This window comes from Tiliqua scincoides, chromosome 3, assembly GCF_035046505.1.
Source record: "Tiliqua scincoides isolate rTilSci1 chromosome 3, rTilSci1.hap2, whole genome shotgun sequence".
Taxonomy (NCBI): Eukaryota; Metazoa; Chordata; class Lepidosauria; order Squamata; family Scincidae; genus Tiliqua; species Tiliqua scincoides.
In genome coordinates, this window is record NC_089823.1 from 161,213,555 (window position 1) to 161,225,776 (window position 12,222).

Below are 12,222 nucleotides of genomic sequence, written 5' to 3' on the forward strand. Positions count from 1 at the left end.
CCACCTATTTACTTAAAATTGTGCAGGATAATGTCTTAATCTCAGTGTTGTTGTAGCCCTTGGTAATAATTCTTTTTGGGGAGGACGGGAAGAGTAATTTTTTTATATACTTTATTAATGTACTTTATCTCATACATTAAGAAGTGACTTTAGTAGGACATTTTGCAGACATTTTGGATACTGACACTGTCCCCTCATCTTAGGGCCCAATCCTATCCAAATTTTCTGCATCGGTGCAGCCACAATGCAGCCCCGAGGTAAGGGAACAAATGTTCCCATACCTTAAGGAGGCCTCTGAGACTGCCTCCCCTCCACAGGATACCAGGCACACCCCATTGGCATGGCTACATTGCACTGGAAAATTGAATAGGATTGGGCCCTCAGTTAGCTAATATTTGAGGGTGTACGGTGCAATGGTTGGGACATATTTGGATGGAATGTATTTAAAATCAATATTCAGTCTTGTCTACCCCCCTTCTCTTCTTAGAGTTACTTTTACCTGAGATGGGTGAATCTGGCAAATCGACTCTATCGCGCCTGGCAATTGTGTTTGTTGTCGTTTTACTGCTAGTGACGGGGATTGTTGTGACTCTTTTAGTTCTCCACTATCTCCCTAATAACAGCCATGGTGGTGGTGAGTCTCATGTCTTTAAGTGTTGTAATGCCTGAGGGATTCTGTGGTGATTTGAGTGATTTGCTGAACTGCTTGAATGTGACTGAGGGATGGAATAGAGAATGCAATGACTGCCATTGGCTCAGCTACTCTACTCCTAGACGGTAGGGAAAGAATGGTAGAGCAGAGGAAGCCAGGGGTAATAAACATTGAGGCTACATGCCTATGATCTGGGAGTAACACTCACTTAACACAATTGGGCTTAATTCTATACATGCATAGGGTGTGAGAGATATTAAAAAATGCCTCCCCATGAGTGAGAGTAGGGAGAGCATGACAAGATTTCTTCCATAAGGCAAGACGTACAGGAGACTTTAACTCCTCAAATTTTGCTTTTTTGAAGGGTAGGAAAAGATGGGGATTGAGCCTTCCTGCCTATGGAGATAATTGTGGGAGGAAAATGTTTTGAATTCTGAACTATCTGAGCAGCTGCAAAATCTAGTTAGGCTCCTACATTTTATTTTACATGCTTGTATCCCACTTTAAATACTTTGGTCATCTCATGAGAAGGGAGGACTCTAGAAAAGATCCTGATGCTGGGAAAAATTGAAGGCAAAAGGAGAAGGGGACGGCAGAGTATGAGTTAGTTAGAGAGTATCACTGAGGCAATGAACATTAATTTGGACAAACTCTGGAAGTTAGTGGTAGACAGGGGGGCCTGGCATGCTGTGGTCCATGGGGTCACGAAGAGTTAGGCATGACTTAATGACTGAACAATAACAACAAATCCCACTTTTAAAAATATGATGTTCACAGCAAGGTATATATATGTTTCATTCATCTATCAACAACTGGTCAATTGGAAATCACTATTTCTCAAGAGAATACACAGGTCTGTTAACCCTCTACTTCAAAACATTCTTCACTAGAACTGATAGTGAAAGGTCTTTTGGGATTCAACTTGCCTGCAACCCTTTAGAGAACAAAACATTGAGGACCAATCCTCTACTCCAGGGGTGCCCAAACCCCAGCCCGGGGGCCACTTGCAGCCCTACAGGACTCCCAGTCCAGCCCTCAGGGAGCCCCCAGTCTCCATTGAGCCTCTGGCCCTCCAGAAACTTGCTGGAGCCCGTGCTGGCCTGATGCAACTGCTCTCAGTGTGACGGCCAACTGTTGAGTGAGTTGTGGGATGAGGGCTCCCTCCACTACTTGCTGTTTCACATCTGTGATGCAGCAGCCAAGGAAAGGCTGGTCTTGTTTTGTGCAAGGCCTTTTATAGGCCTTGAGCCTATAAAAGATCTTCATTCATTCATATAAGTTCCATCTCAAATATATTCATTTATGTAAATTTTTTCAAATTTGAAAATTAATTAATTATTTTCCCAGCCCCCAAGTGTCAGAGAGATAACATGACCCTCCTGCCTAAAAGTTTGGACTCCCCTGCTCTACTCATTAATTAACTTCTAACTCAAGGGGAGAACAATGGGATGATAGGGGTGTTTAGAATTTGAAAAAAGGGATTAATCAGTTGCTGCAACCATTGAAAGTAAGACAAGGATGTGGTGAGATGAGTTTCTTTACAAATAGTCTTGGGTCAGAATCCTTTTATTTGCCCCAAGAGATGTATTACTGTATGTCACAATGTTTGTGTCATGTTTGATGTCCAGAGCACCAGCATACACTGTGGTCACCCTTTGAAAATAGCTTTGCATGGAGAGGAGGTAAGGGTGAGAGAGAAATCTTTGCAACCATACCAAAACTTCATGCTCTCTTATCCTGGTCAAAAGGTACATGTCAAAAGCCCAATATAATATAGAGGAGGTCTATTACAACTGCAAAAAAGGAGAACAACTCCATCAAATTTCTAGCAAAAAAAGGGGAAGCAAAATTATAAAGCAATAAAACCTTCCAAAATGCACACACATCTCAGGTAATGGGGAAATGGTTGCAACATAACTAACTAACATTACAATTACTAATGTTAGCTAAACAATAATATTGGCTGTCAGCTGTTTTCCACCTGCTTGGTTATTACTGAACAAACATGAAGTTATGGAATATTTACTGTATTGCTGAGTGGAAAACAAATTAGACCGAGAAACTAATTTAGAGTTTGTGACCCAGAGGAATCTTGAGTCACCTCTTATGTCAACTGATCATTGCTGAGTTGCTAAGTATAACTTCCCTATCGGTCAAACTCCTTACTCTGTCAAGGGATACCTGGGATTCTAATTGTCTCATGCTGTTAAGGAAAATATACTTCTTTCAGGAGAGGGCCTAATCCTATGACCCAGTTCTGGCAAAAAGTGCCGTAAGGCACTTTTGCGCCAGTGCTAATGACATGCCACCAGTGCTGAGCCCAGCATCAGTTGGCACAGGGCCTCAGCTCCAGAAGAGAACTCTTGGCAGTGAGTATGGCCACAGGCCAATGGTAAGTCTGTTTGAGGTGGGGAGAGGGCGGAAAGGGGGCAGAACTGGGCAGGGGGAGGAGAGGAGCAGGCCCTGCCACGGTATGCTGGTCATGTATCCTCTTTCCCTGGGCCAGGAATCCTAACATGGGTCTGCTCAGTTCTGAGCCAGTTCAATAGCTGGCACTAATCCAAGGAAACCTATTGGGGCCTCCTGGGTGCTACATGGGGAAAGTTTGTTCCCTTACCCTAAGGAGACCTGGCGTAGCTTCCCTGCCCCATAGGTTACAGCAGTTTGGCACCAGTGTAGCCCTGGGCGCTAGAGAAGTTTAGGATTGGGCTGTGCAATGTTTGATTTCAAAGAGGTAAATTCAATTTTTTGTTGTCATGGGCTTCTGCATAGAAAGCAGTGTTCAATTCTTATATCTTGTAGCCTTATGTTGTTTTCATATTTGCCCTAGATGGCTACTTGATTGGAGTTGGTCGAGCTGACTGCACCGGCCCTGTCGCTGAAGTACCTTTTGTAAGTAGAGAAATGCTAATTACGTTTCTTTAGTTGTGTCATCATAATCATTTCCGGAATTAAGTTTGTTAGCTTTATCCAAACGCCATATAATAAAGCTGGTTGTTTAACACATGGAGCAATGTTCTCTTATTTAAAATAAGAACACCTGCTTTAGAGCCTAATCCTATCCAACTTTCTAGTACCGGTGTAGCCGCAATGCAGCCCTGAGGTAAGGGAACAAAGTTGCCTCTGAGATTGCCTCCCCAATACGGGAAGCAGTACATACCCCACTGGCACAGCAGCACCGGTAGTGGAAAATTGGATATGATTGGGCCCTTAATCTATGTATGTTCATGATTGTTTATGATTGATATATTTATTTTATTTATAATGATATTAAAAAGAAAAACAATAAACAACGTTAATAAAAATGCATAAAAAAGAAAAAAGAGAAGAAAAAAACAAAATATCTCTAAGTGTAGCAAAAGTGAAACCAAAAAGTTCTAATTACTTACTGCATTTATGTTAATGATCTAAATTTCCACTCTTACGAAAGCTACACCTCCAATAGTCCCTCTTATGACTAATCTTCAAATCCAAAACTCATTGAATCATTATCTCTCTCTCTCTCTTGCAAAAAGTCAATGATTTGTTTCCAGTTATTCATAAAGGTTTTTGTTGATTTTTGTTTAAGTAAAGTCGTAAGTTTATCCATTTCTGCAAAGTCCATAACTTTCATCCACCATTCTTCAAACAATGGTATATCTGTAGTTTTCCAAATACTGTGCATAAAGTATTCTAGTATTCTTATCATATATAAGAAGAAAATTTCACTTCTTTTCCCCACATATTCATCTATCATGCTCAACAAAAATACTTCAGGTTTCAATTGTACATTTGTTTTTAAACTCAACCATATCTGTGCATATATTTGTGACCAATATGATTTTGCTTTAGAGCATGTACACCACTTATGGTAAAAAGTTCCCACCTGGTTTTTTTCCATTTCCAACATTTATCTGATATATCTATGCATGTTCAGATGACCAGTTAAAGAACTCTTAGGGCTCAATTCTGTCTCCTGCCAGCTCAAGTCATGCAGCATCGCTGAAGGTGCATGTGCTGCATGCTGTGTTGGGAGGGGCAACCAGAGAGCCAGGAGCGTAAAGTAAAAATCAATTTTACTTACTTCTCTATAGATCACCTGGCCTCCAGTGGATCTTCTTGGACCCACACGACTTATTTAAATGTGAGTCTGAGGAGACTTCGAGGTGCTTTGGGACAGGGAAAGGGGATAGGGGCCTCCATATGTGGTTGCTGCCAAGATCCACCCTTGAGCCACCCCCTGCCTGGCCCACTCAACACCCTAAACTGCCTCCACCACCACCTTACCTGCTTCCACGGGGCTTCTTGGAGCCACTGTTATACATGTGGGACCTCTAGCTGTTAACATGGCCACCAACATTTTACCTGCTCCAGTGGGGCACCAGGAAGGCGCTTTCATGTATGCGGGGCTTCCAGCCATTTGCAGTAGTGGCTTCAGTCCATGTGACCATGGCGTCAGTTGCAAACCTGGCCCCTGTACCGCTCTTAGGCCAGGTCTGCAACACACCCCACAACACGCTGCCTCTCTTGGGGATATCTGTCTTCACTACAGGACCTTACTTTCGTCAGCGCTCTGAAAGTCTCCTGAGACCATCAGAGCGCCTTTAACAGTACATCCAGTTTTCCAATGGAAACCAAAGTACTGTTAAAGGCACTCTGGAGGTCTTAGATGGCTTTTGGAGCACCAAGGAGCCACAGTCTAGGGCCTTGACTATCCTCAGAATGGTTCTGGAGAGCAGGCAGAGGCATCAACAGCATTGCGGTGGGTGGAGGAGGCTCCATGGCGGGTGTGGCAGTGCTGCCCCAACAGGGCCTGCAGGCACTGCACCTGGGGTTTTGCCCCCCCCCACCCTCCCCAGGTCCACCACTGTGCAGCATGGTTTTTTCACTGTTGGCCCAGGCTTTACAATGGCAGATCACAAGATCCACCACTGTAAGGCCCACGTAGGATTGGGCAACTAATTCCATTTTCATAAGGAACAGGTAGAGGCTGCATTAGCTGCTCCCACTTGCAAAAAGTTCAGGGGCTTTTTTTCTCTAGAAGAAAACCATCAAACTTTTGCAAGCAGAGGTTGCAAAGGAAGCCTCTGCCTGCTTGCTCCCACTGCTTCCCCCACCTTCCACCAGCAACATCCTTTTCCTGCCCGCCCATCCGCCAGCCAAGACCCCTGGTCATCCTCCCCCAAGCCCTGACCCACCTGCCACTGCAGCTGTCTCCTCCTTCATGCTGGCTGTCCCGAACGCAACTGGGACTCTGCTCCGGTTGCCTCCAGAGGAATTCTGAGTGCCATGGATGCCACCTGCAGCATCCCCAACCCTCAAAATAACATTTGGAGACCTCGGAAGACCTTAAAACGCCACCTCAGGGTTTTCTGAAAACCCAGAAATGAAGTGTTAAGGCCTTCTGAGGCCTCAAAACATCATTCTGTGAATTCTGCTCTGGACACGACCTGAGCAAGTGGGCGTGGGGCGATCCCAGAACTTGCCCAGAGCACGTGGGATGCTTGAAAAGGCTCCATGGGCTGTATCCGGCCAACGGGCCATATGTTTAACATCCCTGTGGGCACAATCTTAACCAACTTCCCAGCACTGACATAAGGGCAATGCAACTCTGGGTTAAGAGAACAAACATTGCCCCCCAACTGCCCCCCAACTGGAGGATGCAGCACGTGCCTCACAGGCACAGCTATGCCAGTGCTGGAAAGTGGGTTAGGATTGCTCCCTGTGTTAGATAATGCATACACAATGCAATCCTATGCATCTTTATTCAGAAGTAAGTCCCATTCTGTTCAACGAGACTTACTCTCAGGAAATTGTGATTGCAGCCAGTCACCATATCAGAAGAGGCATTTTTTTTCCTAGTGGAAGTTTTTTAAAAAGTCCTTACTTAAGATGCAGTCTGCCACTCAGTTTTTGTAAGTACTTTTAACTATGAAAATAACTTATGTTTTAAATGCTGCCCAGTCCATCAGGAGGCCCTCTTTAATTGCTCAAAATATTTTAAATTTATCTAATAATCTACTCAGGCTACAAACCTAAGTACAACTGCTAAGGTGTAGATTCCACTGAGCTCTGAGTAAGCATGAGTAGGATTACACTGTTAATACCGCAGAATTTATGCATACTTGTCTCTAAATCTAATATCTGTTTTATCAATATTGTCTACACTTCTTTTGCTTGACATTTTTAAAGAAATTTATTGCAAACAGTGTAGTTTTTTCCCCATTAACATATGTTTAATAATTGGAAAGCATGAAGTCTGCAGTATATAAGAGTGTATCTGTGTCTTCTGTTGTGTTTGTGAAATGTTGGCAGGCATGACCTTATGTGTGGTTAATGGAATGCTGTGTTCCACTACAGATAGGCTATGGCAATATGGACCAAATTGGTGCTGGCATCATCTCACGACTGTACAGTAGGGCGTTCATCTTAGCTGAACCTGATAACTGGAAGAAAAGAATGGTGTTTGTCAGTGCTGAGATAGGAATGATGTCTCAGAGAGTTAAGCTAGAGGTAAGTGGAGAGGAAAAATAGAACGGCGTTTAAAAGCATATGTAGTATATGTTTTATGTTATTACCCAAAACTCTTGGTTTCCAAAAGCTGTCACTTCTTGCATGTGGAACTCCTGTAGATATTATTATTATTATTATTATTATTATTATTATTAACAGTATTTATATACTGCTTTTCAACTAAAAGTTCACAAAGCGGTTTACAGAGAAAAATCAAATAACTAAATGGCTCCCTGTCCCAAAAGGGCTCACAATCTAAAAAGATGCAAATGAATACCAGCAGACAGCCACTAAAACAGACAGTGCTGGGGTGAGGTGGGCCTGTTACTCTCCCCCTACTAAAAAAAGGAGCACCCACTTGAAAAAGTGCCTCTTACCCAATTAGCAGGGGTTATTTATATTAGATATTTAGATATAAATGTACAGGAAGTGATATAAATGTACAGGATATTAGATATAAATGTACAGGAAGTGATAGGAGTTAAAACATGACCGTATTATATTATATTATATTATATTATATTATATTATATTATATTATATTATATTATATTATATTATATTATATTATATTACAGGTGCAGCCTATTTATCCACAGATTTTTTATCTGCAGATTTGTCTCAACAGGAATGGGGTGGGGGAATCAAAAGTCACACACAACTTTGCCCTGCGCTGGCATCTCGCTCCATTTCCAGGCAGCCCAAAAAACCTCAAAAAGGCTCTGCCTTGCCCAGGCAGGGAAATAGCTCTGGAAGAGGTTCCCCTTGCAAAGGAACAGTAACAGTCCTGGAGCCCCTGAGCCAGCAAAGATGCTGAAGAGAGGAAGGGGGGCTGAAAATCTCTGTAGCCAGAAGCACGCTCTCTCTCTCACTCACTCACACAGGGGCAGGTGTGATAGCAACAGAGGGGATTGCTTTAAAAAACCCAGGGAGTGTTTGCTGAATACCCCCCCCCATGGCACAGGCTATCACTAACACAAGCAAGCCTTCCCACCAAGCAAAGCATGAGATTTCGCCTACAATCCTCTCCACACTTTCCTGGGAGTAAGCCCCATTGACTGGAATGGAGCTTACTTCTAAGTAGAAACACATAGGGCTGGACTCTTAAAAGATCAGCATCCCAACTGTAAAAGAAGCCAGGCAGCTGGCAACAGGAGGGCTAAGTGCAGAGCGGAGAGGAGGGGATTGATAACAGCTGCCTTAGTTTCCTTCCATCTGGAAGTGTCAGGTTGCAGCCTCTTTGCGTAACTCTATGAAATTTAGCACAACATGTTTTTTGTTGATTGCGCCTAGTCACGGAATGGAACTAATGCAGATAAATAGGTTCCACCTATATATTATATTATATTATATTATATTATATTATATTATATTATATTATATTACTTGTTTAGCATAGCAAACTCTTTGGGTATTGTACCGTTGACTACTGTCATTTCGCAAATGTTTATCTGTCCTGCAACCAGTAATGGAAATGCGAAAGATCCCTCCAGGAGATAGGGTGTGGTGTCAACAGTGGCCCCTTGCTCTGGCAGGCAAGCATGGGGTTCACACCAGGGCCTTAGATTGCAGTGAGTGTTCTGCACAGCTGCAGCCACTTGGAGGCAGAAAGGCCCTCAGGGTTAAAAGCAGCACCTGGAGGAAGGAAAAAGGTGACTGTAGAAGGAAGGAATTGTGGAGTGGCTGTGAAAAAGGTGGCTGTGGAGTGTTTTAAAGTGCAGAAGGAAGGAGCTTGCAGGAGAGAAAACTAAACTGATGGATTAATGAACTGAGGAACTAATGGACTGGCTGATGGATTACTAGACTTGTTGCCTGATCAATGGGCAAATGGACTTCTGAGGATTGCTGGAATGGGAACTTTTGGAGACTGCTGGAACAGTGACTGCTGGAGACACTGGAGATTGGTGTGTGGCTGCCATGCCAAAGACCTGCTGAGGACCAAGGGGTTGCTGTAGTTGCTGGAGAAGCTGCTGGCAGGAGAGGGGAGGAAGGAGGACCTCTGCAGGTTGAACAGGCGAGCTACCTTGGTAGTGGGATGATGCAGTGCAGAACTAGGGCCAGTGCTGGGGAATGGAGAGCTAATTAGCTTAAAGTGGGCATAATTCTCTAAGTGAAGCTTGAGCCGAGAATCTTGGCAGAACAGAACCCCATATAGATGTATGTAGGAATTGTGCAGACAAGCAAGTGAAAGTGTGTATGTCAGTGGGTAAGGGTTCTGTCACATTCTCCTCTATGCACTCACTATGTACATGATTATTTTGTGAGTGAGTACTGCTGTGTCTTCTGTTCATCATGTTAATTCCTTTACTACACATCCCTGCAAATAACCATCCTGAGTTTAATCCTGCTCTTTTGCACAGGCACTATTTGATGAAGTAGTGTCTTGCCTCAAAAAGCATGTGAGAGTTTAAGGTGCCACAGGGTGTTTGGTTGTACAGGTTGGGCACCCACCATCTGGAATTTGGAAATATGAAGTATTCTTAAAACTGTAACTTTTTAAAATGTGAACATGGTTTTTTTTAAAAAAAATTTAAAATTGCTTTGCATGGGGTGGGAGTCAGCTAGAATTACACAATGCATGCTGGGACAGTATCCAGCTGAAACTGAGACAGTTTAAGCTCACAGGCTCCTTTTTTTAAAAGTCTCTCCCTCCAGCTGATCTCTTCATCTAAAGCAGTGGTTCCCAACCTTTAGGAACTCAGGGACCACTAAGGCAAAATTTGGAGACAGCAGGGACCACATGCTACCGCCCCACCCCCCACACAAAAAATACAATTAAATTTGTAATACATAAGATTATTTCATAATTAATGTGATGATTGTGCTTGCATTTGCTTCACTAGTTGTGAAATTCTTGTGTTTATACTGCTGCTCAAAGCTATACGCATGTCATCACTAGGGTCCAACTGATTCGTTTGCTTATTTTTCATCATTAGCAGACTAGAAAATCCCTGCTCACACAAAAAAGTTTGGTTAGGACTAAGAGAGCATGAGCAAGCCTATAGGTAGGCTGCAGCCACAAAACAACAACTGCCCACTCTGCCATTAGTCTGTGGAACTCCTTGCTCCAGGATGTGGCGAGGGTGTCTAGACTAGATGCCTTTAAAAGGGGATTGGAGAAATTTCTGGAGAAGTCCATCACAGCCACAGTGTGACTAACAGCCCCATTCTAGGTATGTCTACTCAGAAGTCCCATTATAGTCAATGGGGCTTACTCCAAGGTAAGCTTGCATAGGATTGCAATCTGAGGAGATATGGGAACTGGCCAAGTGTGGGGTGGGGGAGGGCTCCCCATGGACAAAGCTGCTGCTGCTCTCTGAGGAGGAAGAGTCAGGGGTTACACCTGCTGTACTTGGCTATAGTGGTGCCTGTTCTACAACTTCTGGGATTGCTTCTCCCCAGGTGGGCAGCTTGCAGTAAGACAGCAGAGGTGCTGCCTGTTTTCCTCTCCTAAAGGGGTACAAAAACTTTTTTGCTTGGATCCCTTGCTCCACCCCTGGGCATTAGAAGAGCACATCCAGGGGTCCCAATCCTGCCAACTGGGGAGGGGGTACCAGGGCTGGGGGTTGAGCATACTGTTTCTCCCCTCTCCTGCTGCCACACTGTCTCCAACTCCCTTCCTCTGTGTTCCCTGGCCAGCTGGAGTCTGCACTCCCAGGGAAATCATATCCAGAGAAACCCACTCCCAGGGAAACCCCCCCAGCCAGCCAGGCAGACAGCTAGTGATGCCTTTGGGAGCCTCCTCCAGCCTCCCCTTCTCAGGCCCCCCCTGCCCACCCACAAAAGGGACTTCCCAGGCTGGCTGGAGTCCTGATCTGACTCCTGAGAAACCAGGCTGCCCGGGCTCACCTGAAGGCACAGGGTCAAGGAATGAAGGCAGGAGGCAGCGGGCGACAGGGCACCTCTCCTCTGCATGCATCTGAGCCACGAGGCTGCACAAACGCGCGTGCACACCTTACAAAGCGCCTGTGCTTCACTTTTTTCTTGTCTGAGGACTCACAGACAAGGAGGGAAGGGAGGTGAAGGGGGCAGGCAGGAGACGGAGAAAGGCTATCCTCTGATTGGCTCTGAGCTGCTCTGATTGGCTGCTGTCTCTGCAGAGGCTTTTTTCTTCCTGGAAGGGCATTTTTTTCTTTTTTCACCAGAGACATCATGGACCATCTGGGGGGGGCGGGCGCTGCGGACCACCAGTGGTCCACGGACCACGGGTTGGGAACCCTAGCTCTAAAGTGATCACAGTGGCACAGCCTAAACTCTCCATCTTTCCACAGGGTGGAGACAGAGACCCAGCAGTAGACAAGGTTAGCCAAAGCAGGAACTGGCAGGCATTAATCCTTCTCTCCCTCCCTCCTTTTCAGCATCTACATCTCTAAGGTTTTGCCAGAGGAGGTTTAGCTGCAACCTCTCACAGGCACGGTGCTATTGTCGCGCACAGCGTTGTCACTCCAGTGCACTGTGTCAACAACCAGCTTTGGAATAATTGTTTACACAAGGATTCTAAAATCCAGAAAACATTTCTGGAACACTTCCAGCTCCAATTGGTCCGAATAAGGGATACCCAACCTGTAGTAGTAGTTGTTGTTTTTGGTGTGTGTCTCCATTAGTGAATATTCATTTAAAAATATATTCAGCTCTCTTGCACTGCTAAAAGATAACTTTTATGATTACCATACTGCTTGGATTGTGTAAGAAACCAGTCATTGCAATACTCTTATTTCATAGGTCATGAAACAGCTAAAACAGAAATATGGAGATCTCTACAATCAAGATAATGTTATACTGAGTGGAACTCATACCCATTCAGGACCTGGAGGATATTTTCAAAACACCCTTTTTATGATAACATCCAAAGGGCTCATCAGATCATCCCTCCATGCCATTGTCAATGGGATTGTAGAGGTATAAAGCAGTCCACTATCACTTTTTTTTTGTTATGATGAATATTTATACACTACTTTTCAACAAAAAGTCATTCTCACAGTGGTTCGCAGCACAAAATAAATCAGTAAAAGTTCTATGTCCCTGAAGGGCTCACAATCTTAAAAAAAAAAAAAGATGTGGAAGAGTCACCAGCAACT

The 12,222-nt window shown here is 44.2% G+C and overlaps 1 protein-coding gene across 1 annotated transcript in view; it reads left to right on the forward strand.

The window, feature by feature from the left end:
- Positions 1–244: 244 nt before the first annotated feature.
- The window catches only part of ASAH2 (N-acylsphingosine amidohydrolase 2), a 48,492-nt gene continuing 36,514 nt past the window's right edge, over positions 245–12,222 (forward strand). Inside the window, exons 1-5 of the mRNA XM_066621419.1 lie at positions 245–257; positions 488–634; positions 3,483–3,544; positions 6,992–7,144; positions 11,867–12,043. Coding sequence (XP_066477516.1) covers positions 245–257; positions 488–634; positions 3,483–3,544; positions 6,992–7,144; positions 11,867–12,043 — 552 coding nt within the window. The remainder of the gene's footprint in view (positions 258–487; positions 635–3,482; positions 3,545–6,991; positions 7,145–11,866; positions 12,044–12,222) is intronic.